This window comes from Gallus gallus, chromosome 20, assembly GCF_016699485.2.
Source record: "Gallus gallus isolate bGalGal1 chromosome 20, bGalGal1.mat.broiler.GRCg7b, whole genome shotgun sequence".
NCBI classification, from domain to species: Eukaryota; Metazoa; Chordata; class Aves; order Galliformes; family Phasianidae; genus Gallus; species Gallus gallus.
This window is the reverse complement of record NC_052551.1, coordinates 7,176,708-7,204,496: the sequence shown is the minus strand read 5'-3', so window position 1 is coordinate 7,204,496 and position 27,789 is coordinate 7,176,708. Positions and strand designations below refer to the sequence as shown.

The 27,789-nt window shown below is 33.8% G+C and overlaps 1 protein-coding gene across 1 annotated transcript; it reads left to right on the top strand.

Moving 5' to 3' along the window:
* The first annotated feature begins 298 nt into the window (after window positions 1-298).
* Window positions 299-27,789, top strand: SYCP2 (synaptonemal complex protein 2). The gene is made up of 46 exons (XM_040650759.2): window positions 299-698; window positions 1,597-1,636; window positions 2,313-2,456; window positions 2,667-2,795; window positions 3,137-3,241; window positions 3,636-3,660; window positions 4,125-4,210; window positions 4,983-5,071; window positions 5,637-5,671; window positions 6,283-6,425; window positions 6,505-6,557; window positions 7,453-7,498; window positions 7,715-7,810; window positions 8,325-8,385; window positions 8,898-9,046; window positions 9,662-9,736; window positions 10,027-10,176; window positions 11,183-11,282; window positions 12,542-12,660; window positions 12,977-13,072; window positions 13,203-13,275; window positions 13,376-13,433; window positions 13,979-14,115; window positions 14,205-14,345; window positions 14,451-14,557; window positions 15,060-15,169; window positions 15,738-15,774; window positions 16,406-16,470; window positions 16,578-16,635; window positions 17,335-17,390; window positions 17,920-17,968; window positions 18,090-18,264; window positions 18,665-18,729; window positions 19,685-19,858; window positions 20,582-20,762; window positions 21,201-21,451; window positions 21,575-21,754; window positions 22,372-22,453; window positions 23,035-23,196; window positions 23,533-23,660; window positions 24,232-24,326; window positions 24,406-24,505; window positions 25,237-25,295; window positions 25,587-25,665; window positions 26,120-26,176; window positions 26,525-27,789. The coding sequence occupies exons 2-46, from the start codon at window positions 1,613-1,615 to the stop codon at window positions 26,594-26,596; spliced, it is 4,476 nt and encodes a 1,491-aa protein (XP_040506693.2). The 5' UTR covers window positions 299-698; window positions 1,597-1,612; the 3' UTR covers window positions 26,597-27,789.

The window sequence follows — 27,789 nt, the reverse complement described above, 5'->3', positions numbered from 1 at the left end:
GGCGGTGCGGGGCGGTGCGGGGATGGCTCCCATTGAGGCACCGCTGCGGGTCTGTGCTTCTGGTAACCACCACGGGGGTCAGCACAGCCCCGTGTCAGCCACAGATCTGTGATTCTCTACCGTGCTCTGACGGTAACGAAATCGGTTTTGAATTAAGCGCTTGTGTGAATCACATCGGTTTATCGAACTCCAGCCTGCTGACTCGTTTGCATCACACCCTGACATCACCGTTCTAAACGCGGGACGGCGGAATGGTAGAGGTGCTGGCAGAGCGCGTTGTAACGCGGGACGTGACCGCGCCCTACGCACGGCTTCCCTCGGAGGGCGCCGCCCTGCCCCCACACACGCCTCCCGCCGGCCGATGCTCTCACAGCCCGGCGCGAGCCGCACCTGCGCGTCAGCGCGCTCTGGCAGCCGGCGGCCAACGAGCGCCGCCCGGCGGAGAGTGCGTGTGCTCACTACGCGCCAAAGCCCTGCGCATCCGCGGGGAGCGCCGAGAGAATAGAGGCGGCTCGGGGTGGGCCCGGCGCAGGCGGAAGGGACCTTCACAGTAAGACGAACCCGCCTCCCGCTTACACCTCCGACGACGATTGGCTGCACGGGTCCACGCTCTCGGGCGGTGATTGGCTCAGAGTCAGTGGGTCTGGGTACGATTGGCTGGCGGGAAGTGGCGGTTTTTTTCTCTCCCCGGCCCTGAGGTGAGGGCCGCCATGTTGGAGACTCTGCTGCTATTTGGTGGTGCTGCGAGGCGTTCTTTTCTCAGTAACGCGGCCCTGTGGATATGCCAGTAACTGCAGGTGTTTGGGTGGTGGAGGTGTCCTTTGTTCATCGAGAAAGAAGCACTTGGAGTGGTGGTTATATCGAATTCTCTGGCTAGACAGGAGACGAGAATTGTGAGGTGATAAATAAAGATCTTAGTGTAGGGGGTTCCATTTGTATATTGGAAAACTTAGAAATAAATCACCCTGTATTTGTTATTTCTGTGTTACTTGGGAGTACAAAAATGGCTGTTGTGTGCTCCCAGTTGCTTCTTATGCAGAAGTCATTCTCTGTTTTTAATTGCTGATGTCTAGTTCCATGTGATTTCTGGATTCGGGAGGCCCAAGTGCACTGTGGTGCATCAGTAGAGCCACATTAATGTTCACAGCACGGGAGTGCTTTGCTATGGGTCAACTAATGCAATTTTGTCTGCTCTTGAGTTTTAAGCTAATGTTTTTAGAAATCTGTAATTTCAAGGTCTTGGTGCTAACAGACAGCACTACTGTTTGCTGTATAATTAGGACTCTTCCCCACATGCAGTAGCACATCTTTCTTAAATAATCTCATGTACTGTTTTATAACAAGGCCTTTCTGTAGTCCTGCTGTTGACTTGCATATGCTGAACAACCTGTGCTGGCAGTACGGTCTGCCATCTTCTGCTCTTCCTAGCTCAGGTGTATTGAGAGTCCACCTCAGAACACCTATTCTAATTTTGTCAAAGCTAATCATTGGAACTGGTATAACTAATTAATTACACGCTGTTTGCAAAAATCTGTTGGAAGTTTGTATCAGTGAAATGTGTTTCACTCAAGTGATGATTGTTCCCTTCTCATGTAGCTCATCAGTTGCCAAAATGACAGCCAGGAAGGAGATGCAGGTATGTGCCTATGGACTGGAGTATGGGTGTTGATTGTTTTAATTACTAACTTTAAGTGCCTCTTCTGGTATTTAACTAGAAATACAATTTGTAGTACAGCAAAGAATGTGTTTGGAAGAAATTTTCCATTGCTGTATGTTACATCTAAGCCGCTGGTTAGAAAGCAAGAAGAACTGAAAGTTGCTATTGATACAAATAATTAATAAGCATTTGATGTACTTAATGTGGTTGGGGTGGTACTTAAGATTGAAATGTTTAAACCTCCTTTTAACGTAGCTTTAGAAAGAATAGAGAGGCAAAATAATAAAGGAAGTTACTAGATATGTTGATAGCTTTTAAAGTCACTAATATGTAACTTAGAAATGCAATATTAAGTGCAAAGGAGAGGGCAAGAACACAGTAAGTACGTGTGTAAGTGCTTGTTGGTGACACGAGGAAAGAAAAAAGCATCCAGTTGAGGAAAACTGGCAAACTGTTAGAAGGTGGATAAGTATTTGTGTGATTAATGTATTAGATATGGTGTTCTGTACCTCAGTTTTTGAGCTTAATGAGTTTGTGATTCAGTATGTTTGCTGAGAATCTAAAAGGTGACAACATAAAAATAAATGTTAAGCCTTATTAAATAAGTATCAGTCTTAAGACAGAAATGTATTACTCTATGCTTCTTTTATTCTAGCAATTTGAAAAGCTAATTGATGAAGTTGCAAGGAAAAACAATTTTGAATTGTTGGAAGAATACCTGGAAAGAGAAGACTGTGAAAATATCTCCTACAAATGCAGCAAGCAGTTGGTCAACAAGTTAGACAAGCTTCTGTGTCAGGTGATATCACTGTTACATCAGAATAATTTGTGCTTGTCTGAAAAATATTTTTTTTCATTTGACTTGGTTTGTACCAGCAGTTGATTTGGAAAACTGAAATAAAATTTAAGACTGAAATCTCTCAGTTTTTGAGAATACAAAGATGTGATTGATCAAACGTAAGATTTTCTGAAGTATAGACTGAAGCTGATGTTACAATGTTGATTTCAGGAACTTGACAAGCAAGAAATCAAAAGTGTTTCAACTTTACTAAATTGTCTTTGGAAATGTGGGGAGAAAATCAGCATAGCAGGCGAAAATGGACTCCCAGCAATGACAAAATGTGGTCTTGTTGGAAAGATAAGTATAACCATAATGCATACGGGAAAAATATTAGTGAAGCATATGTGAGCAATGCTTCAGCACTGAAAAACTTACTACTCAGTTTAGTCTTTGATTGCCTTTTGTGTTAAGAATTTCTTACAATTTCACAACAAGCGTTACTCTGATTAAAGTGTTTAAGCTTGAACAGCCATGTCCTTATAGCATGAGTTCATTTGCAGTGAAATGTGCTCAGGAAGCTGGTAATGTTTTTGCTGTTATTTTAATCTTTGAATAGTCAGTATAGTTTTTCTTAAGTATAGTACAGTCTTGTTCTTTTTCGTCCTTTTAACATAGGTTTGCTTTTATTTTTCCCTTACATGGTTAATTGGTATGAAAAGTTAAAAGGAATTTTGATTCTCAGAGGAACTGAAAAGAACAAAATCACTGCAAGTCTGGCTGAAGATTTCTTCAACATATTGCTGGTAAAAATATGTTGGTGATTAAATATATTGTTTGTGAAAACAGTTGTTAGTAGTTCAGCAACGAAAAGGCTTTCAAGCATTTTTCTATTTAGTATCCCTCTAATGCTAATTTTACAGTGATTTCTGAGACAGATTACCAATCTCTTCAGATAAATAGTTTGCCTGCATTCATGCTTGTTAGCATCATTTAAAAACAAGTTTTCAGCGAACAAATATATTACATCTCTGGTTTAATTTTTATTTTAAATCAGTGGTATGCTAATCCCTAATCCAAGGACCCACATTTTATAAGATCTGGGAGTTTTTAATAAAAACGTCTGCATTAAAAAAGTTGTAATGCTTTTATACTGTACTGTATGCTGCAGTACTTACAGTGCCTTTTTTTTTATTGTAGATTGTATATGACAGCAGACCTGAAGGTGAGCTTAAAGGAATTATGTTTTAGATATCAGAGTTAAAATATCTCTTTCAGAGAGCTTCAGAAGTTTTCAATGTTAAAATAACTACTTGTGGAACCATTTGAACACAAGGTAGTTCTGAGAACAGTTGTGTGTGAGTAATAAGGGTAGTATAAAGTTGATTGAAATATATTTTAAAAATTAATGATCTTACACAGGGGATTTCCACAGTTAGAAAGTGGTACACAGGGATAGAAACATCGTACAGATTTTTATGATATTTACTAGTCTGTACTGCATCTTGACTATGAGATGCTTATTTTTAAATACCAGTAATCCTGTATAGAAAAGAAGGCATACCGCCGTATTGTATTTCTAAATTAATGCTATGTTTACATGTGCAAATAAAAATCTTGCCCTAAATGCTGGATTTTTTGCTAATTTTTAATCTGTTGGTTTGTTGTTTTTTTTCCTCTGCCTATTAGGTAAAATGGAAATACTAGAAAACTTTGTTCTAAGAACATGTACCATCATTACTGATGTAAGAATTAGTATTTATGTCCAGCAAGAGGTAAACACTTCTTTTTTTCTAAAAAGCATTTTTCTCATTAGTATTTAAACAGACTTTGCAAAGATAGCTGTACAAGTGCCACAAAAAAGTAATGTTGTGGTGTAGTGGTATCAGAAGGACAATTTACTATTTCTCTGGGGATGCTTGTTGGCATTTGTGCTACTAACCATTAATTTTTGCTTTGGGCAGTAAATTCCAAACAGTGGTAGGACGATTCTGTTGAGAAAGGCATAGGAGATAAAATGCTCTATTACAGTCGCTAGAAATTCTTTAGATACTTACAGGAAATGTTTGTACCTTCTAGTATACTCCAAATTTCTCCTATTTACTTTACTAACATAATGTTTTCAAGGTTTTCCTTCCTCTTTAAAAAAAAAGAGCTTGGGGTTTTATGTTTGTTTGTTGTGTTTTATTGTGTTTGATTTTGGCTTTTTTCTTTTCTTTTTTTTCCCCCAGTAGTCTTCTCTAAAGGCTACATCTCCAAAGCAAGGGCATTTGCATGCAGATTTGAGGGTATAATTTAGCCAAGCAATTAGCTTCAGACAGCAGTCTTTCTCTGAAAGTTTGTTGCTATTTTTACACCTGCAAATAAGAAACATAAATTCCATTTAAGACCAAACAATTATTTTCTTGTTTTTCAATTAATTAAGCATGTTATTTTGATCGGTGGTACAGAATATATTACGTAGCTCCAGAGTACAGGTACAGAATATCTTAAACTTTAGTAACTTACTTTATATTTAATCTAATTTATTTTTTTTTTCCCACTCAGGTAGTAAGAAAACTTAATTTAATGCTTGACAGCATGCCTCGAGATGCCAGGAAAAAGATATTTTCTACAAAAGAAATGTTGCTTGTCATGTAAATAATCTTCAATATATTTTTTTTATATTATTAAGTCATTTGCATATCTGTAAAGATATTTTCTTACTAATACATTTTATAAGGCATGAAGGTTAGTCCATGTTTAACTCATTTTTGTATTTTGCATTTGCTGTTATGTTGCATGTGGTAGTGTCAGCGGGCACATGTTCTCAAAGGGTATTCCCCCTTACAAGCATAAATCTGCCTCTAACTCAATCTGAGCTAGGCTTTATTTAATCCTTGTTGTCTTTAAACAGTTACATTCATAGTTAATTATAAGACTGTGTGAATCACTCACTGGAAGGACAGATTATTTGCATGTTTGGAAAACTTTTTACAGCATTAAAACAAAGAAAAAAGACATGTACCTGGTGATTCAATTCCCCAGTATTGCTTTCAGATGGATGCTCTTTGCAGATGGAAGACCTGCCCCTCTGGAGTCTTAATAATTTGACTGAATCAGAGTTTCATCTCATACGTTGAGAAGTTATAATTAAGTAAACTTTTCTTCTATGCTTTGTTTCGCTGTCATAATTTGATGAAACACTGCTTACTTTTTTAGGAGTGACATGGGTAGGAGAATTTTGGATGCTGGAGGTGAGCATGACAAATAAACATCTTAGTATTGATATTAAAAATTACATGTAGTTCCATTTAAAAATCCAGAGAATACCTTAGTAGTTGCAGAATGTTGCAGTTATAGTCCTCTGAAGAACAAAAATATTTCAAGAATATTCTGCTCGCAAACTGAAGTGTTTCAGATGTGTGCAGTATCAGGCTAACTCTGTGAACTTTTCAGTCCTCTTCTCTTGCAAGTGAATTTTAAAACAGCAAAAGATCAGAAAGTAAGAAGTCTCCGAGGACCGTGAACTGTTTAGCACATTTAGTAGTACTCTAATTTTTGTCAAGGATCACTTTGGTTTCTCTCTGATTCAAGCAAAAGCTGAACGTTTCTTATCTTTGCTAATATGTGTAGCATTGCTTTGGCCTTCCTTGAGAGTTTGGTTGAAGGCTCATTTTGAAACATCAGTTGTTCAGTCATCCTTATTCCCTTAATTCTATGTATCTTTTATGGATTACATACTTGGATATACTGTGATATGCAATATGAGAAGTTTGACACTGCTACTAATAGGTTCTTATATAATCATTTTTTTCAAATCAGTAGTATTAAAACTGCTGTTCCTTTAAAATGTATTGTGCTGTAGACTATGACCTGCAAGTAGCCATCACAGAAGCTTTATGCAGAATGATACCAGAGAAGCAAAGAAGAGAACTGGCATGCCAGTGGTTTTCCATGGAGTTTGTGTCCAATGCATTTAAAGGAATTAAAGATTCTGAGTTTGAAACAGTAAGTCATATTAAGAATATTTCCATCACAATAGATTTTTATTTTTTACTTATGTGAAAAAATCTTTCTGTTTTAATAGGATTGCAGAAAATTCCTTAATCAGGTGAATGGCATGCTTGGAGATAAAAGAAGGTAAAACTTTTTTTTTTTTTTTTTTTAAAGCCAGTATGTTTTTGGCACAGAAACTGCTTTTGGTGAACTGAACGGAACAATGCAAGCAAATAAGACTAATCTTACTGTGGTGCAAAGGCAAGGAACTGTGCTGAATTCAGTTTTTTTTTTAAACATTAAATAATAAAGAAGCACTGTCTTTTGGCATGTTACCTTGGATTGTATCTTCTCTGTGAAATGTTAATTTTATTTAATTCCTATACTTGGAAAATAAAAACAAGCAAACAAATGTAACAAATTGAAGAAACTGCTCTCTAAGTAAAGGGTGTTCATTTGAAAAGATTCTTAAGCAATAAAAAACCTATGCTTTACTTCCTTTAATAAATGTTTTTTAAGAAGTTATTTGTTAATTCATTAAACATATCATCTAGTAATAGTTAGCAATCTGTTGATGTATGTATTCCTTTGATTTGGGATATTTATGCTGAGCTAATGACCAATGAAGATATCTGTTACAGAAATAGAACATTTAAAAAAGGAGAAAATACAAACTCTTTTTCCTATCTATATGACCACATCTCCTATATATTTTGTATGTCATGATGACACACAAGATATTGTCTAGTATGTCCCTATAGCAGCTCCATATTCAGTTTGAATACCTATTATATGATTATTCCTAAAATATCAGTAAATAATTTAGAAGTATCAACATGGAATGGAGATCTGAGTCCACTCTTTGTTCACATTATCTCCTTTGGGAAAGAAGTGCCAGGAAATGACTGTTCTTTTCAGTCCTGCAATCCCATAGTCTGTAGAGCACATACATTTTGTCCTGAAAACAATACAGTTGCTCTGCTCAGATATGCCAAATTTACAGTGTTTCAGTCTTTGACAAAATATCCTTTTCTTACAGGGTTTTTACATATCCGTGTTTATCAGCAGCTCTTGATAAATATGAGGTAAATTGCAGGCTTAATCATATATCCTCAGATTTTTATTTGTGCAGGGGAGGTATTTCTTTGCCTTTTAGTTCAGAAAATAGGGTTTAAATAAAATTATATGTCAAGCATATACAGAAGTATTTGAAACTTGTCAACCTGTTACACAAAGCCTAACAGCTGGCATAAACTGTCATTCTCTGCTCTCGCTCTTCTATCTTAATTTTTTCATTTCAGCTACAGCTCCCATTGGATGAAAATCTGGAAGAATTTTGGATTGATTTCAACGTTGGTAGTAGAAGTATATCTTTCTACGTGGCAGCAGATACTGCAGTAAGCTAGGTTTTGTCTGTCCTATTGATTCTTCTGAAGAAGTAGATGCATGCTTTCTCAAGTATATCAAGTATGTTATATAAACATCTACAGTTTGGAGACAAAAAAAAATAGATTTGCTGCAGAAATAGGTAAATGTTGATAGTAGAAATTGGTGTCATTCTTTGATCTACATGCATGAGAAAAGAATAATTTCAGAGTAATGGCTTTCTAATGCTGTTTGTGAACAATTCAACATAGAATTGCACATGTGAACAAGAAACCATTTTCAAAATTGGAATCATAGAATCACCTGGAAGTTGTAGTATTTGTAGATAACTCAACTTTTTAGATGGGTATTTCTACCAAAGCTCTTCAGAGATGTTATCAGTTATAAATTAAGAATATATTCATTTCAACAGAGGCTGTTGACAAATGAAAACTTATTTTCACTGGATAGCTTTCAAATCAATGCTCTTAATGTACCTCTGATATTATATTTATCTTTTCAAAATTGTGTATTTTTTCACCTAAGGATCAGCAGTGGGAAACAGTCATTATTCCAGAGGAAGAGGTAGACCTATACAACCTTGAAGGTATTGGCAGTCATGAATCTGTTGTTTTGTTATGCCCTAATGGAGATTTTCAAACTGATCAAAGCAAAGTTCCCATCTAAAAGAGTATAGGTGCACTTTTTATTTTTTTTATAAAATTGCACTGCAGTCATGTTAGTAGTTTAGGTGTGCAGGGGCAATTTAAATAATTTTAAAGTAATATCTTATTTCAATGCAGAATAAAACATCAGACAGTGACTTTTAATAATCTTCCTTTCAAATATCTTAGAATAGTTTTGTGAAAATCTATAATTTGCCTGCAGCTATGATAGGTAAGCTTCAGAGAAAATGCTACAGGTTAATTTACAAATATTATTACATGATTGAGTGTTAAATTACTTCAGTAATAAAGTAGAATAAGTAGAATTAATTAAATAAGAGGTGCATTTCAATAGCTGAACTGATGCACGCAATTATCAAGTGTTTACAAATACTACTTAAAAGAAGCTACTTAAATCTAATGAAAAAAATTCTGCAATTTTGCTTTTGTCCAGAGAAAGATTCAAAGACATTATTAACAATAGTTCTAAAAAGCCCAATGAATGTGGGTAATCAAGACGGAGAGAAATTTTTTTTGTATTTTGATTCTATCTTGAAAATTGAAGATGTAGCCAGAAAGATTTATGGGTTAAATAAATGTAAGGTAAGATGCAAACACCTTCCTTATGTTTTTGATTCAATTCAAAATGAATGTCTTATTGCCATGTTATTATAACTGATTATTTTATTTATATCTTTTTGTAGAGTTTCTTATTAACGTTGCGACTAAAGAATGTTGATTCTTCTCTAACGTGTTATCTTCAGTGAAGTTCTGTAATAAATTTAAAAGTAATTTTACAAAAATGGACAAGCTGCAATGGGATCACCTTTTTTCTTATATGCAAAATCATGTAAATGATACGTATGGCTTTAGACTAACCTGGGAAATAGATGCTTAAGAATGCAGCAGTCTATCAGGATGTCTCATTAAGTTCAGTTTGCAGTACGATTACCCCCTTAAGAACTGATTCAGTCAAAAATTGTTTGCCAGACATATCGTACTTCCTTACTGCTTGATGCAAACTACTTTGCCCTGCACTCTTCCTAATTGCGAAACTCAATAGGAATGGAACAGCTGTGAACTTGCAGGCTATATTTTTCCTCTCTGACCTGTGTAATTTCAGACACTTCCACTCTCTGACTTAAATATTATTTTTTTTGTTTCTTGTTTAAAAAGAAGTGAGCAAAGTGTTTACTTAGACAGTTACTCCCTTTGTAGGAATTTAGTAAGAAGCAATCTATGTCAGTTGCTAAAACAACTGTGCATATCGTCTTTGATGAAAGCGGATCACAGGTATGCTGAAATTGTTGCTTTCTTGTTATTTTAGTGGTTAGTCTGATTATCTAACTAATGATGACTGACTAAAAACAAGGATGTTTTAAATGCCAGTGAACAAAGATAGCCCTAAAACTTATATACTTATGGTTTATGTATTTATGGTTACTCACTGTAAAGAAGTTGATCTGAATGCGTGTGCGCTTGTATGTACAAATATAACATGTTTTAGTATGTTGAATTTATGTACGTATGTATGAGTATATGTATATATAGAATTTTGTTAATTTCTGCACATGCACATATAGGTTCTGGTACCAGAAAGTCAGTTGTCACCATGTTTGGAAGAAAAGTATGAAGATGACAAATTTAGTAAGTGCAAAACACAGCAAATTCCTGGAAGTCAGAGGTCTTTGAATAAAAACAACCAGGATAAATGCAAAGATGGTTCCCCCAAGGTAAGTTGGAGTATCAAAGCAGAAGAGAGTACATCAGAAGGACAATTAAATGTAAATGTTTATTAATCTAAAATTGGAGTATAATCCAGATTTTGATATTCTTATGACTTTGCAGTAAGCTATGTAAATCCTTCTTTGAAAAAGTTTGTCAAAATTTATTGGTGTTGTTTCAAAATACATAACATAAAAATAATGTTTGCATACCTTAATTGACCATTGTCCTGATAGAACTCTAATTAGATAGAAATGATTTTAAAGCGTTTTTAGATACCTTATGATATGCGGAAGTTCTGGAGACCTATTAATTATCAGCTATAATAATAATAGCTGTAAATTAGAGATAAGTCTTTGTAGGCTTGGTATTCACAGAGACTGAGATTTACAGAGAAGGTCAGGTGTGGCTGTCAGGATGTATCCTGTATCTTGATTAACCAAACCACAATTTGTTGGGCCTGCTGCTATTCATTGCTTACTCTCTGTTTAAACTGGGAGGAGCAGAATTTTGAAGCCTTTTGCCACACAATCACTCTACAGTTGTAAAATGAAAAATGCATTGTGGTTCTACTAGAGCTAACTAGGTATCACAGGGGCAGGAGAAAAAGATGAAGTAATGTTGTCATTTCTTCATCTTGCAGTAGTCATGCAGTGCATGTGTTGCTTGGAATTGTTTTCAGTAAACCTGTTCCTGTGGAAACTCCTGAAAGCAATCTTGGTTCCTTTGATTGTTAACAAAGGATGGGATTTGGCCTTGCTTTGTTGAGTTAAATTAGAAAAATAATAGTGCTGCTCTCAGTTAAAATCCAGAGTGTTTTCACCAAGTCTTATGGTGAACTTTCTCATGATGAGAATTGAATAAAAATCAGTTGTTACATTGACAAGTACAGCAAGAGCAGCTGATGTTTCAAGAACAAAGTGTTAAAAGACTCTTGGAAATAGGTTTCTAAAATCTTATGTTGTCATCCTTAAGTCTGTGTATAATGGTCAAGTGTTTTTTCTGTGCCTCAAGATAACCACATCTTGTAAAAGGAAAGTGTCTGAAGCATCAGTGCTTATACCTGCAAGTGCAAGATTTTCCACACGGAGTCCACTGGTATTTCTTAGTACGTGTAAGTTTACAAGTACTTTCAGGGTAGAAATAAGCTGTAGTCTTTGAAGTGGCAAATTGAGAATAATATAGTACAGGAATGAGCTGTGATCCATTGCAGGGCTGGAAAGCAATAATGTAGACTTCATAAAATCTCTCCAGCAGATGCTTTAAGCTTGAAATTTTTAAAGTAGGCCACCTGCTACACTGTTCCATAGACATGATGCAAACAGAACAGCATTCCAAACAGCTGAAAGCCACCCATTTCTTTTATTACACTGACAATAAGTTGTTTGTGCTGGAGCAAGCTAAGTCATCTTGTGAGGTAGTAAACAGTAGAGTAGAACTTTGTTTAGGACCTACACTTATAGGAGGTTTTTTATTTCTTTCCTTGTAACTGCCAATCACCCTTGGTTTAAAGAATTCTTGGCACTAAATGCTTTTATAGCAGTCACAGTGGGAAATCAGGCTTCTTCCGTATGTCCATCTGCCACCTGCATTTTACTGGAATGTTTTAGACAAAACAATTTGCAAGCATATTTTGTTAATTGTGATGGTTTTGTAGAAACTGTTTCTTTGGGAGTTGATTATGGGTCTGGTGAATATGGTGGAATCAACTGCAGATTTGAATCGCAGGTCCAGTGCTACTGATACCTACTTCAAAAGCCATTTCTTATTAAAAAAAGTATAAGGAGGAGACTTTTCTTTGTAACAAATAGGAGTCATTGTTTCTTCCTAACAGTGCTACTGTAATACACTTAGCACTTTCTAAAAGGAAGTGACTTCTAAGTCCAGTAGAGGCTGGAGATGAAACTAGAGGCCAAGCGCGTGACTAATTTTCTGTTTTAATGGTCTCAAATGCAACAATATCCTTACCTGTGTATATCCCTCTATCATGCAAATAAAGAGTAACAGATAGAAATTGAAGGCTTTTCAAATTAGGGTGGAACAAGAGAGGGATAAATTTGGTGTCTTTTTTTTTATTTGAAACTTACTACACTATTCCAGTAAAATGTGTTTTACTGTAAAATATGTACACACATTTACCAAATATTTTCTTCCAGAACGTGAACGTAAAACATTGCTTCCTTTCAGACATCCACTGTATATTGGCTCATTAACCTTTGTATAACTTAATTGAAATCAGTAGAATTATTAAACATGCATACTGAGTTTATATAAATACTAGTCACTCTTTTAAAGTTAATGGAATAGAAGAGATCATGGGCAGTGCTCTTCATATTGGTCTAGAGTTATAACACATCTCTCATTTGCTTTCAGCCACTCCTTCTAAAGGACGATTTAAGCTACCTTTGAAAATGATGAGCTCCGTTGAAAGGTCTAGCAGTAATGCAGAAAATGGGACTAGAACTAAAAATCTATATCAGCAGCTTACTGAAGTATGTATGTCATCTTAAGCTTAGTCTTTTACTCAGAATAACATTAATTTGTGTTCTACTTTGTTCCTAATTTGTGCTTGGGAGAGCTAGAGTTCTGCAATCAGTAAGTAAATTACAGAAAATAGAGTGGTTCTTGGGTCAGATTCAGGTCAAATCCCCAATTTCAGGATTCTGGAGCATTTTATATAGCCATGCTTCAGGAAAAAAAAAACTTAATTATATTGAATGTATCATTTTGAATACTTCGAGTGTTACTTAGTAGTAAAACTTGTATTTATGGATTGTAATGGTTACTGCTATTTATTGTCCTTTCTAGAATGGACAAGGATGTACATCAGATAATGAATTTTGTGAAACAGAGCAGAATACCAGGAAATCAAAAATCAGAGAAGAGGCAGAACTACCAGAAAAGGTACTGGAATCAGTACTTCAATGAAAAGAAGAAATGATTTAATATTTTATTCAGGAAGCGATAAATTTGAGATGCCTTTTTGTTTGTAATTTTATGTAACTGTTTTACTTTGCACACTGTTCTGCTGTAGGGAGTGTGTTCTGAAGGAGTTTTAAAACTTTTACCAGAGGCAGAAAATGGAGCCACTGAAAAGCAAACTTCAGGCAAGTAATTTTACAAGAGTTCATTGTCTTTATTTTATTCTTTTAATCTTGTACATTCCTTTTGTAATAATGATTGATAACAAATTAATATCTCATTTAGATGATGCATTAGATATCGTTCTTGATTCGCAGCGGGCAGGGAGGAGCAACAAATCTCTGTAAGTACTGAAAAAGAATACCAAGTCATTGCTGGTTTGTGACTCAGTGACTAGTTCACAAAAATGTTCATCTACTGTCTTTAACTTTATAATTAAAGTCTTTGATTATTTTGAAAATAGTGGTCACTAACGAGATCAGAGTAGTAATTTAATGTTCAGTATTAATAAGGAGAATAATTCTTTCAGATTACAACAGAAAGTAAAATAAAAATGACATGGATTTGCATATAGTGAACTGTGCCATAAAGTGGTAAATACGTTCCAATTGTAACTCCTGGAGATGCACCACAGTGTTATCTGGTTCAGTTTTAGTGCTGGCCATAGGATACTGAAACTACCTCTTTGAAACTGTATGTATTATTGGTGAAGTTTTGTCACTTTACAAAACATTGATTAATTGAACAATAGCAGGCTTACATACCAGTGTAAAATGCATTGATAATCTGTAAGTTATCTCTGTTTCCCTATGTTGTGATGCATCTTTATTGCAGTTCAGCCTCACTTCCTGCAATTCACTGATAACGCAATGGTATCATTTTTATTAGACTGCCTGGTCATTTGGGAAGTTCTTCTGATAAAAAAAGAACATGGAAAAAAAGAGTGTGTTCTGTCCCTCAGAAGAATATAACAACTGGTGACAGACAAAAGCTAAATCTGTCATCGGGACAAGCATCTCATACAGGTTGTATTTGTATTTTCTTAATCGTTAGTTTAAAAATGATTTTTTTGGATGAGATTTTAACCTATAGTTGTGCTTTCTTTCTGTTTTAGGCCTTAGTGAAAGAGCTATGAAACATAAAGCTTTTGGTTCCATTTTTGGACATGCTTCTCCAGATAAACAAATAAATAAAGGAAAACAACAAAAAAATGGAACTGAAATCACAAGGGAAGAAAACTGCAAAGTACTGAGTGGTGAGTCAAAGTGTATTAATAACTTGGAACAGAAGCAGTTAAATACAGAATGGAAAAATGTTTCAACTACTACTGAAACATTTAAAACATGTCTTTCCCATAAAGCACCAGAAACATCTTTGCATTCTGATTTTACAAAATACAACAATACTAAAGAGGAAGCTGATGTTCTCTCAAGAAAAGAGACTGCAGGTCATGAAAAGTCAAAAATGGTGAGAGTTTCTTTCCTTCATTTTTTCAACTTGTAATTAAGGGAATTGTTGCACTGCCAGTATTTCAAAATTTATTATACTCAAAAATTTATTTTTACATTGCTTTTTCAACTAATACAGAGTGAATTAAATAATGTCAGGTGAACAGCTTACTTTTTAAGCATGAGTTTGAGGTCACTTTAGTCTGAATCTTTTTTAAATTGTGCTTTTTATTAATAATTCTTAAATACGGACTGGCTTGTACTGCTCATACACATCTCATCCATTACTTCTAAGTGTTATAGTACGTTAAAACATTCAAAACAAAATATCTGCCAGACTCCATGTATTATTGCTTGTTTGTATGGCAATGTAAGGAAAATGATTTTCAAAGGAATGTGATTTAGTGCATCTAGAAGACTGTTTAATTAGGTTTAGGTGATTGTTAGGAACCAGTAGCTGTTTCAGCCTTGTCTTTCTTCTGAATGGGTTCAAAGTTGAGTATTAAACTCTATGATTTCAGAAAATAAAGTCTAAAGAAATCACAGATGCAACAAAATCACTAATTAGTAAAATCAGTGACAGATATAAAGATGAGAAGAGCAAAACAAGAGACTCTTTGGTTTTCAACAGGTATGAAGTAAATAATTTACTTATGTTCTTCTGCACAGCACTACACCTGCAATCTACTCCGCTATCTACAGTTATTGCACTTCTGGCTTTTATATGGCTTGTTCACTTCTGATAAACCATGTTGTAGTAAAGAGTAGGAGGGAATTAGTTGCAGTAATTGAAATAAGGCTGTTAGAGATTCCACTCAGTGTTCTTTCACTCATTTGTTCACAGAACTCTTCTCTGGAGAAAATTTAGCTGGAGTAGTTGGTGGGTGTCTGTTCAGGGTTCAAAACTTCAGTGTTATGAATATCCTAGTTCTGATCTCCTGAAATAACAACCTGTTAGATGTGCAGACCCTGTAGTATAGATACCTGATCTGGAGTTTATCTACAGCACAAAAGAAATGAGTGGGACCTGATTTATTTTTTAGCCACTTGGTTTTTGTATTTAAATGCTTGAATACCTTTAAATTTGTTGTATTATGTGAGGCTTTTATAAATAAAAGCACTACTTTAATGTATGTATTCCAACTAGCATATAACAAAACGTACTGTTGGGTTTTTGGTGTTTTTTTTTTCTTTTTTAGACCGTGTTCAAATAAATCCTGTTTCAGTGTCAGTAAGGTAACTTAAGCATCTGCTTCTCTTTTACTCTTTTCTTATTGGATGTGTGTGCAGATATGATGATAGCTGGTAGATGTGAACCAAAAGTTCACAAATATTGAATGTTAATTATGCATTGACTGTTTATAGTTGACATACTTTATGTACAGCTTTATGTTATCTAGAATAATATTTTTATGAGAACAGTTAGCCAGAGAAATCCAAATTAATTTCTGTTTACATATTCTATAATTGAATCTGTTTACTTATGATTAATATGAACTCTTTTGAATGTAACAACACTATATTTTAGAATTAAAATATTATAACAGTCAAGCTGGACTGAATGAGACTATAGAATACTCAGATGAGATATAGCCAGGATACAAAAACTAGTCCTAATGTATGGTGGGAAAACAGCACAAGGTTTTGTTAGCATCCTTATAGAGTAAGTTCTTAAAGGATTTATCTTTAACTAGCTTTTTTTCCAGTTTTGACATATTCTATTATTGCTAATCAAGTGCAAATCTGAGAAACTTCTAGGTTCTTTTTCCATAAATTCATGCTGAAAAGCTTTTTGTTTTTGAGGTGACAGTATATATGGATGCATAGTCCAAATTAGATAGATGAGTAACTTGCAATTTATGTCTAGGAAAGTGTTCAGAATAGAAAATTGAAAACTACTACTTGTCATGATACAACTGCTGATCATAGTGTGTAAGTAGTTATAACATTTTCTAACAAATTTTCCCTTTACCCTTATTCAACTTTGAAAAATAATCATTAATTCGTTCACAAAACTGATTTCTGTGTCTGTTTGACAGGTATGACGTCTACAACTTTAACGTCAGTGTGTTTAATGAGCCTACAATAAAAGTTGGAGTAAGAATATAACTGAAACTTTTATGTAATTAATAGAATGTAAAATCACTTCATCAAATTAATGTCTACTGAAAGTATTGTTAACAGTTAAAAACTCAAATTAGTGTCATTGAAAGGAGTGGGGGAAAATAGTTTTGTCATATCCTGGTTTTGATATTCAAATACCTCCATCACTTTCAAATGTATGATGGTATATGCTATCTTACAGTTCTGGCCACTTAAAGCTATTGCAGTGTTTTCCTGAACTAAGAATGAAACAGTTTGTTGGGAGTATTATGTATCTGTTATCCTAAAAACATTTCTGCCTTCCTTTCAGTTTCCTAGCTTGTAAAGCTAGTTTTGCCCAGCTGATTGAGTAAAAAGAAAATCTAGCTAAGAAAAAGTAAAAGCAAATGAAAGACAATGTTTTGCCTCTTGTTGTTAAGCAGAGCCTGCTGAGTAGGTGACAGTAGTGGAAAAAAGTGGTTGGAAATTAATGAATTGTTTGGAGACATGAAAGCTTTAATCAGTTCTGGTTGGTTTCATTATCTGCTTTTAAATAATTTCCAAGATGGAAATTAAGCTGGAAGTTGATTGCTGAGTATAAAAACTGAGCTAAAAAGCCTTTAAGTGTGTTATCTGATGGCCTGTTTCATTTTGTTTAAATAGAATAATGAAGAAAAATTTTAATTTGCTTCTCATTTATTTACATTTTTCTAGATCCAAGACCACTGTGTTATGGAAGCAAACACTCTTACAGATCCAAACAAAAAAGAGTAGGGATGTTATATTGTATCTTTGTCCTTTGATTATAAGCAAGTATGGTACTGTCTACATTCCCTACCATTCCATTATGACAATTCAGGGAATGTATATATCTGGACTGTTATTTTTTTCATTCAATAAACATAGTTGCTGTCATCTCCTAGGCTGTTTTATGATTTTCCTTTGGAAAACTTCTACATAACTGGTAAAAATAAAGATTGTGTTTCATGACAGAAACACTATTCAAAATTCTCTTTGTGGAATACTGAAGGGATTTTAACCTCCTGAAGTGGGGTGACTTTTTGTTAATGTCTAGCTTGCAAAGGGACATATTGCTAGGTGTGCTGTTACTGATCTTTAGCAAATACACACATCCTTTAGGGCTTATGGTAAACTGGTCTTTCTAAAATTAATTTCAAATCAAAACTTAGTACAGCTATTTGAATCCTTAAGCTGTACATCATATGGATAGCTGAAAGATTTGGTACTTTAAAATGCTGATGTGTTGTTTGAGGGTGTTTTTTCTTTTTTTTAATCAAGGAACCCAGGTGAAAGTAAAGCTAGCTCTGAAATGAAAGCAGGAAAAAAAGTAAGGTTCAGATTTTTTGTGGATCAGCTTACCTTGTCTTCCTGTATTTAAATACCAGTTATGGAAGTGACAGATATATTAAAAGTAAATGAACAACACAGGAGAACTTTTTTTTTTACAGGCTAGATACAATCAAAACAAAAAGCATCTTTTCAGTGACACAGACACAGAATACAGAGGTGATGACAGCAAGACGGACATCAGCTGGCTACAAAAATCCAAAGCACCATCTAAGCCACAGATAATTGATTACAGTAGAAATAAAAACTTAGGGAAATCAAAAAGAAAAGGCAAAAGTAAGAGTCCTTCTCAATATTTCTTAAATATGCTGCAATAAAATTTGTCCATTAGAGTATAGCTTGTGGTGGGTTTTATCCTCACATATAGTAGGTTTTACTTGTCCTGTTTCCAAGCATAAGGACTTCTTGAATTTGATCTTGTAACCATCTAGGAAGGTTAATTTCCAGGAAGTCTGTATTTTAGTATGTAAAATTATTGGAGAACAGGACTCAAGGAGGTTGTTTTCAAGAAAAAAAAACTTTTTTTTAGTTAGCGCACTGAAGGTAGTTTACTGAGCCATCTTTGTACTGATAACATTGCTTAAAATTGATTCAGTGATTTTACAGCTAAAACTCTCTAAATGTTGAGAATTTGATGATGATGCTGATTTTCTATTTTTATGTATTGTAACATCAGATGAGTTCTCTGACCCTCCTTGCCAGATGGATGCACCCAAAGGCAAAAGAGCAAAGAAGAAAAAGGTAAATGTAACTTTGCAACCTGACTTGAAATACATATTCGCTCCAGAAACTGCTTTTTACATTATTTTTTTATAAGTACGTGCACTTTCTGCACACTTTACTGCAAGGTCACTCTCTAAATAAAGTTAGCTGCTTTCAGGTGCTATAGTTTTTTTTTTAGGTAGTATTTATTAAATATTTCAGGAATAATACAAACTGTGAGTTAGAATTATTATTGTACATCAATACTTTTGTAAGATTTTTTTTTTTACTGAACTGTTGATTATATCTATTTACTGCATAATAATAATCTACTCCACTGGATATGTCATTTGCTTTCTGATGAGGGTTTTCATGTGGCTAATATGCTTAATTGCATTTCAGTGGCTCTGAGATTATAGCATTTTTAATTATATAGGCAATATACTGAAACTGAAAAAGAAAAATGCTTCAAATTAACAAAGAATAATAATTGGAAGATGTTGTGAGCCTATTAAAACTTTGGGTTTAATAAATTATGGGTGATTATGAGTGTGTTAGTATAAGTTCTTTGTAGGTATTTGTAAACCACAGCTTTGAAAGGAACAAATATGAACAAATGTTACCCTCCCCCCCTCAAACCACTTTTTGGTTTCTCAGACCGTACTATAATTATTTAAATCTCCTTAATGGTAGTAGCTTAAAGCTGTTTATGTGCATTCAGTTTAAATTGTGAACATGAAAATACTGCTGTTTGTATATACCAGTGGTGATGCCTAGTCCATGTAAATCAAAACATCTTTGAGCATTTAATTAATGAGCACTGAATAGGTGTACTAACTAACTGTCCTTTTTTTAGTAGCAAGCTTCCCCAGAACTTCTTGTTAAAGTTGTTTTGAAATACTAGATTTCAAGTAATTAAACTAACTTACCTGCTGTTTACTCTTCTTCAATTCATATCAAAATAATAAATACAGATGTTCTTATTCTTCCAAAGCCAACTGAATGTAAAAAACAAAGTTCAGTAATTGATGAAATAATGGAACAAAGCACCAGACCAAAACGACCTCAAAGAGCAGTGCAACCAAAAAATTACAAAGATCCTTCCAGTTCAGAGTCAGAAAGTGAATATTCAGCATGTACCTATAAGAGGGAGAAATCAAAAGTACAGGTATACAAAAAATCTACTTGTGCCCTGCTTTTCAAACTGCACTCTGGTTTACTTTTTATTTTATACTCCTGAATGTTAGGTTTCCAACATGAACAAGTTGTGTCATTTTTAAATTATGAGTAGTTAGCTGCTAAGGGAGTAAATTCAGAATAATCACAATAGTGTGTCAGTTTCTGTGTATGAAGTGTATTCAGCTGTGAAGTGCTACTGGATCCTTTATTTTAAATACTCAACATTTTTTTTTGAAAATGTATATACTTTAGGTGAGAGATTTTAGTAAGCACGAGAGTTGTCTTTGAGATGATGTGATTTTGATAATGCTTTGCCAATTCTGTATGCAATAGAAAATACTGAATTGGTAGAGGGGGTATGTCAATACATTTGTTGAGTATCTAAATAGAGATTAAGTGATGATGAGTGCTAAATAAAATTAATTCATTCATTTAACATCACATTTCAATATACATGGGAAAGCCTGTTAACTTCATTGGTAGAATTCTGAAGCATCAGTATTTGCCTGTAATTGTTCAGAACTTTGTAAGAATAGAAATTTGGCTACTGAATTATGCAAATTCAGTACATATTGACATTAGAACACTTGGTGCCCCTCCTAATTATATTCCTTTTTGGATCTTTTGTTTGTTCAACTGTGCATAAAAATAATTCACTCTTTGCCTGTGTATGTTTACAAGTAATATTTATATCGACTCCTTATTTTAATAGAAATGTGTGAATGAGAAAAACAAAGATGGTAATCATCAGAAGGATCTCCAGAATTTGGTGGAGCCAAAGACAGTAGCAACCTGTGTAAATAAAGCATTTATTAAATCAAAGAACTCTACAGAGCAAAAGGAAATTGAAATGTCTTCACCTGAGAGTCCTGAGTCTCTAGAGACAATGAGATGTATGTGTTTTGATTTTAATTTATAGAAATACCATAGCAAATGTTGGTAGTTAAAATGAAGATTAACACAGTACTACAATTTTACATTTATTTCATGGCTTTAAAATGAGATCTCCTAAATCAATGTGTATGCTACTTAATTTAAGGAAGTGTGTTAATGTCATTAACTTTTTATAGATTTTTACAGGTGTTTGCAATCAACATTTTATAGTTGTGTTAGTAAAAGTAGGCTGTTAGAATTAATCTGCTAAACAGCTAAAATAATGTGGAGGATGCAAAAAGTACAGTGTGGCAAGAATTATACCAATAAGTGGAGTAAAATTTCACCCACCTGAGACTGGTAAACACCTAGATTAAGGACAGTTAGCACTATGGGACTTGAGCATGTTGTTTTTTTTTCCTTTCATTCATGCTGAAAGTTAAGAAATTGTTCTCTAGGTGCTGAGAGAATATCAGAGGAATGTGTTACTCAAGACCATACTTCTAGTGAGGGGTCACCTGGTCTTCAGAAATCAACACCAGAAAAAAATGAAACATCGAACTTTGAGAAAGGAATCTCTCCCAGTAATCTCTGTCTACAAAAGAAGAATACTCAAAATATGTATCTAAACCAGTCTCCTGAAATGACTGTTAAAAAGTTAACATTTGGAAATAAAAGTTTCTCACCAGTTCTAACTGCTTCATATTTGGTAAGAATATTAAAGTTACTCTACAGGATAACTGAAGTTATCCCATTCAGCTGCTATATGTCTTAATGCTTTTGTAGATCTCGTTTCAATAATGTTTTTTTTTTTTTATTTGTTAATGTGTAGCTCAACTTAAGTTCAGTAACCCCACATGAAACATACTGTGAAAAAAACACAGAGGGATCTGTATCTGAAACACATGATGCTGATGAAAACCTAAGTTTTAGACATGGCTTTTCAGACAAAATTTCTACTGAAGGAAAACAACAAGACATTACTAAACCTGTCATAAGAAATAAAGGAGAGGTATGTTACTAGATCCATTGCTGCTTAGAAAAAAGCTGCTGCTTTTCATCTGTTTTATATACTTTACATTTCCCTAAGATCTCATCAAATGTATTTTCCTTACTTAATGTTAAGCACTAGATATAACGTTTACTCGTGACTTCCTTGAAAAATACTCATCCCACAACAATACTGCTCATTAATTTTTAAATATTCAAAATGACTTAAGGAGATGTTCATCATATGGATATAACGAAAGAATTGTATCCCAACAAGACCAATTATACAAATATCTTAAAAACATATGTATTTTTTTCATCTTGACTTTCTATCTTAATGATAAAATAACTTTCCTAGATTTCATAATTGTGACACTTGAATGAAGAAATTCTAGAGGTAGAAAAGTGTATTCTCAGTTTGTACAGTAATGTATTACTTAATGGAGCAGCTGTCGTAGTGTTGGCAAATTAAGCAGAACTACTTTATACCTTCAACCCATTTCTTGTATTCTTTTTTTTTTTTTTTCCTGGTGACTGAAGCACTGTTGACTCTGTTGGGAAATAATGTTTGTGTACTATCACAAGTAGCCATTAGTTTTTATTGCTTGTCTTTTTCCTATTCCTGTTTATTTCTTTTAGGAATTATCTCCAGTATCTTTGTCCAGTGGAAGTGAGGTACAGTCCTGGAGTCAAGAACCTTGTGGCCCTACACATGAGTCAGGTACAAACACGTAATTTAAGGCACAAGACTGACTTTCTTGGTGACTGTATTGGTTAAGAAAAACATGTATTCACCACAGAAGATTCAGAGAGTTGTGCCATGTTTCTCTTTATATTTCTTCAGTATCATTAAATTGTTTTTCATATTTTCTCTCTGCTTGAAGTACCCTTCAAAAAACTGAAACTTGGGCTCCAAAATGCAGTTACTGTAAAGAGTACTTGTTCTCTTTAAAAAGTACTAGATCAAGAAGCATTCTCACTGATACTTGGAGGGGAAAAAAAAAAAAGCAGTAATAGTATTATCAGGAATTTAGGGTTGGTAGTAAATCTCTTTGAGAGAAGACTTGCATGCGTCAAAAAGAGTTCTGTACTCCACTGAAATTCTGTTCATGTACATGAAGTGGTCATTATCATCTGAATATGCCCTCTGTAAATGCCGTGCTCTTTTTTTGTTTAATGGTTCCTAATGCCAAGACACATGCTTCTAGAATTCTGAGCCAGAAGGCCCAACAAACTTTTCATCTTCTTATATCATTGTTCCAAGTAATTCTAAAATGAAACATTTTTTCACATTTATTAAAGGGCCGACTTCACATGTATTTCTCAAACGAAAGTATCAACGTGATACAGAAAGCCATTCTGATGAAGTAGAAACAAGCAAAGAGGAGGAAAAGAAAAGAAGCAGAAGAACAAAGTTACAGCCTAGAAAGTTATTTAAAACAGATGAAGCTGTTACTTACAGAGGTTAATTATGAAGTATAAGTTGATTATAGTTGTGGAAAAGTTTGACAATAGTGTAACTTAGTTTCAATCCAAGAAGCTAATATCCATAAAGCCATATTACGTTTCAAAAAAATATGCAAAATATTAGGAAACTATCTTGTTTTTAATAGACAGAGATTGGTATGAAAATAGAACTGGTTCAGCCGTCTACTTGGTAGAATTAATCTGTTTTTAACAAGAGCCCCGTTGTAACTATGTAACTATGAAGTATAGGATACTTCACTGTATGTTGTAAGTATGTATGTACACTGTATGATGTATGTATGAAGTATGATGATCTTTTTTTCATCACTACAGGATATGAAAACTTGTCTACTGTATCTGTAAGTGATCCAGCTGCTTTGGATGTGGACATCTGGGAACCTAGTTGTTCAACTATTGATATATGTCAGAAGCTCCAAAAAGAATATACTAAGAAAATTGAGGCAAGACATTTTATGTACAGTGTTAGTTGTGTATGTGGTTAAATGTCCATATGAATATTAGTTTTGTCTTACGTTACAGAATTTGCTTAAAAAAGAAATTAAAAACTTAAGCATTGTAGAGCTTTTAGAAATGGCAGAATTAAAGTTGCTTTTTAAGGTTTTTTCAGTCACATTTATGCACTTAACATTTAAATAATTTTCTTCACCAGATCTGCTTTAAATTTTATCCTGTGCATGATTTCATACAGTCCTATGTATCTAAAGTAATGAGTATACTGTATTTTGATTTTTTTTTTTCCAAATGATCAGCCCCATGAACGTGATTTATTTGCTAAAGGGAAAACACAAGCCAAGATGATGCATTTGTTCACCTAAGACAGCTGCAGGAATGCAACCTTTACTCTTTATCGTCAGGAAATCTGTTTTTCAAGTAGTGTATTTCTAATTTTATCTTAAAAAAAGCCTTTCCTAACGAGGGAGGAAAAAAAAAATACCTATTATTGTATTTGGTACTATTGCTTTTTTCCTCAAGAGAAAGTAATCTGAAAGTAATGTTAAAATACCTTTACAGAGCCGTTCACGGAAAATGGAGCACTTTGCAAAGCAGTCATTAAGAGCTGCCAACCAGCATTTGACAACGATGAATCAACAGCTTCTTGAATGCAGGTCTGTAAAGAAATAATTATCTTAAAACAATTAAAATGCAATTAATGCCTTCTAAATGTAATCTTTTCTCTTTTAATAGGGTCAAGCAGCTGGACAGATTTCATTTTGTTATTCTTCAGGAAATTGAGAATTTTGAGAAAGATTCTCAGTCCCTGAATAACATGGAGAAAGAATTACTGGTTTGTTCTTTAATTACTTTATCATGGAAAAAAACAAGTTCCTGGGAAATCTATGGATCATTCATAGGATCTTTAACTTTACATCATTAATTCTGATTTTTAAAAAACTTTTTTCTTCCTCGTAGATGAGTCAAGTTTCAAATAATGAATTTGAAATGTCAGGATTTGATTATGCTACACTGTTAGAATTTCTGTCACTGTTAGGTTTTCTTCCTAGAACAAACTACTCGTACTACTTCTAATGGGCTGTTTATGCCATTTCATGAGCCTTATTTCAGTTGGCCTGCACTTCAGGCTGTGTGTTTTGAGACAGGTCAGTTGCCTGCTATGTGCTGTAATGTAAAATTGATATATAAGTATTCATGTTAAAACAAAATTTCTTTCCTCTTTTTCTTTTTTAATTACACTTAGATTATACCAAAAGCCTGTTTAAAAACTTGTGGACATACTTTTTCATTTATTTGAAACTTAAAACAAATTTACTGGTGAAAAATTTTCTGGTGAAGTTGGCTCCATGAAAACAGAATTCCTGAAGTGTCATATCCTGCCGACCAAACTTTTATGTTTGTTTGTTTTAAAACCTCTAGGGTGACCTAAGGTTTACCTACTTCCCATTCTGTGCTGAGCCTGTAACTGTAGGGTTATAGTATTCAAATTAGATTGTAGTCAGTTCTAGTTTAGAAAATACGAGATATTGTTGGCTATTATCTGTTAATATTTTCTCTTTCCAGAGTTTTTGGAAAAAACATAAGCATACTTTAAGTACGTTCATGAAAAGTGAGCAACAGAGGTTAGTAGGCTTTTTTGGTGATGTTTTGAAGTGTGTTTTCTGATGTAAATTCAAGATGAAAATTAGGCTCCTTTTATTTTTTTATGCAATTGCTCTCTTCCATAAAATAAGGATAATAGACGAGATGAGAAAAAGAGATTAAAACGTAACTGTTCTCTAATAGGAATAACGGTGATAAGATTTATTCGTGCATTTAAGTATCCTTAGACTACAAATAATGAAATGTACTCATGATATTTGTGAAATGTTCACATATAGCAAAGCTATTTTAATGGCCTTTTACTACTTTAGGCTGCAGATCCTTAAAACATCCTTTGAAAAGAACATCCACCATAGTGTTGACTGTGAAGAAAATATTTTTACTTCAGAGGTAGTATAAGCTTTCAGTTCTTTTTCTGGTTTTAATCATTTATATTTCTTTCATTATGCCAACAGATACCACTATTAATTTTTTTCCAAAGAAATTCATTATTTCCTAGAATTGCATTAATGCCATGTATTTTTATAGCTTTTCCACTGTCATCAAATATTTGTACTGTAACAATATTCTGTGCTTAAGGGCTAGATTTCACCCATTAGGAGGTGCCTACAATTATCTGTAAAATCACTGCAAGATGAATACTATATTCTGTGACTTTGTTCACCATGGTTACTCATCCAAGAAAGAACAACTCAGATGCAACAATCTCTCTCCTTAAGCAAGTAGATGCACGTACATCCTTTTATTTTAAAGTTTTAAGCCATTTAGGGATGTAATTATCATATTGAAAATGTTATCAATTGCAAGCAGAGACAATGCATTCAGTATAGGTACTTTTTTATAGGTGCATCTGATGAAAGAAGACATGAAAGGACTCCAAGAGAAATTTCTTAAAGAAATGGTAAATGAAGTTGTCTTCTTTTTTATTTACTTATGGTAATATAAGTATAGTTGTTTGAACATTAGATTTTACAGCTTTTATCAATTTAGTGTCCTATCAGGAAAAAAAAAAAAGAATCTAAGTATCACTGGTATTAAATATTTTAAGCCTTTTATGTGAGTGATAAAAGTAGCCAGTAGGGATATGCTATTTGATTTCTGAGTCTTAGTATTTTGAATGTTAACATGGAGAAGTATTGTATTTCAGATACTTTATAAGCAGGATACTATACACAAGAATTACAATGTGGAACAAAAAAAAAAAAGGTTTTATTTTAAGTATGTGATAACTGTAATGCTTTCTGCACAGCAAGAAGAGGAACTGATTAATGTTCGCAGAGGATTGCAGACATTATTTCTAGCAGAAGATGGAAAATTCTAAAGTAGTACTTCCATATACTTTCCTGAAATTCGAGCTCAATATAAACACTCATTTTTAATACAAAATTTGACTTTTTTTTTTTTACTTAAGGAAAGTACTGTAATGAAAGCATATTTTTCTTAATAAAATCGAAGTCTTTTGACTAAGACTTCTCCATAAGACTTCTATTACTAGAAAAATTTGGGATTTTACTGAATTTACTAAAATACAATACACATTTCTTTTATTTTTAGCTAATGCTATTTTTGAGGAAGTCTTCATTAACATTTTTCATAGGTTAATTAACTGAACTTTTAGAGAAATCACTTCAAATTTCACTTCAAATCTATCTCTTGGGTCGTTGTGTACAGAATACCACCTTTCATCTTTTTTCTGATCCAGAATGCAGTAAGAAATTATTTAGGGATCCAGTCTCATGTGCCAATCTCAATCCTGTTCATCTGTGGCATTAGACTTCAGTAAGAGTTTCTAACAGAAAATGACTGTAAATTTTTGTGGTTGAATGATATTGCAAATATTTATATTAAATATTTCAAGAAAAAATGTAGTGTGTGTCTTGTTTTTACAAAATGATGCCACTACTGTTTTGCTTTACAGTGGCAATTCATTATCATTTCAGTCACAGAAAACATTGCTGAGCAAATACTTTGTGCTGGACAACAAACTGTAAGATGGTCTGCTGTCTGTGGCTCAGAAATGTGTATACAAATACTACCTGTGCCTATACATAAATTACATGGATGTCAGAAGATTTCCTATGAGAACTATGAGTCGTAATTTACTCTTTTATTACCATTTACTGTATGAGTCTTGTTTAATTTTGTAGAAAACTATGAGAAATACTAACTTAGAAGTTTCACAGCATAAATGTTCCAAACAAGCCTCAAACTGCCCTGCATTTTATAGTCCTTAGCAACATTTTTTTGTCCTTTTTACTTGCAATTCTGCGTGTGTGTGTGTGTATGTGTGTATATACACACATACATATACACATACATACACACTGGAAGCTTTTCACTCATAAGAATTTAGTACTTTTCATTTAAGTCTTGTTAAAAAATGGAGATTGAAAACTTAGAGTTGATTAAGGGGAAGTAACAGATGTAGACAGTAACTTATAGGATGTCTTTTAGGTTGTCTACTCTATCATATGAAAAGCTGCCTATTTACTGTGGAACTGACTGCAAATTAAT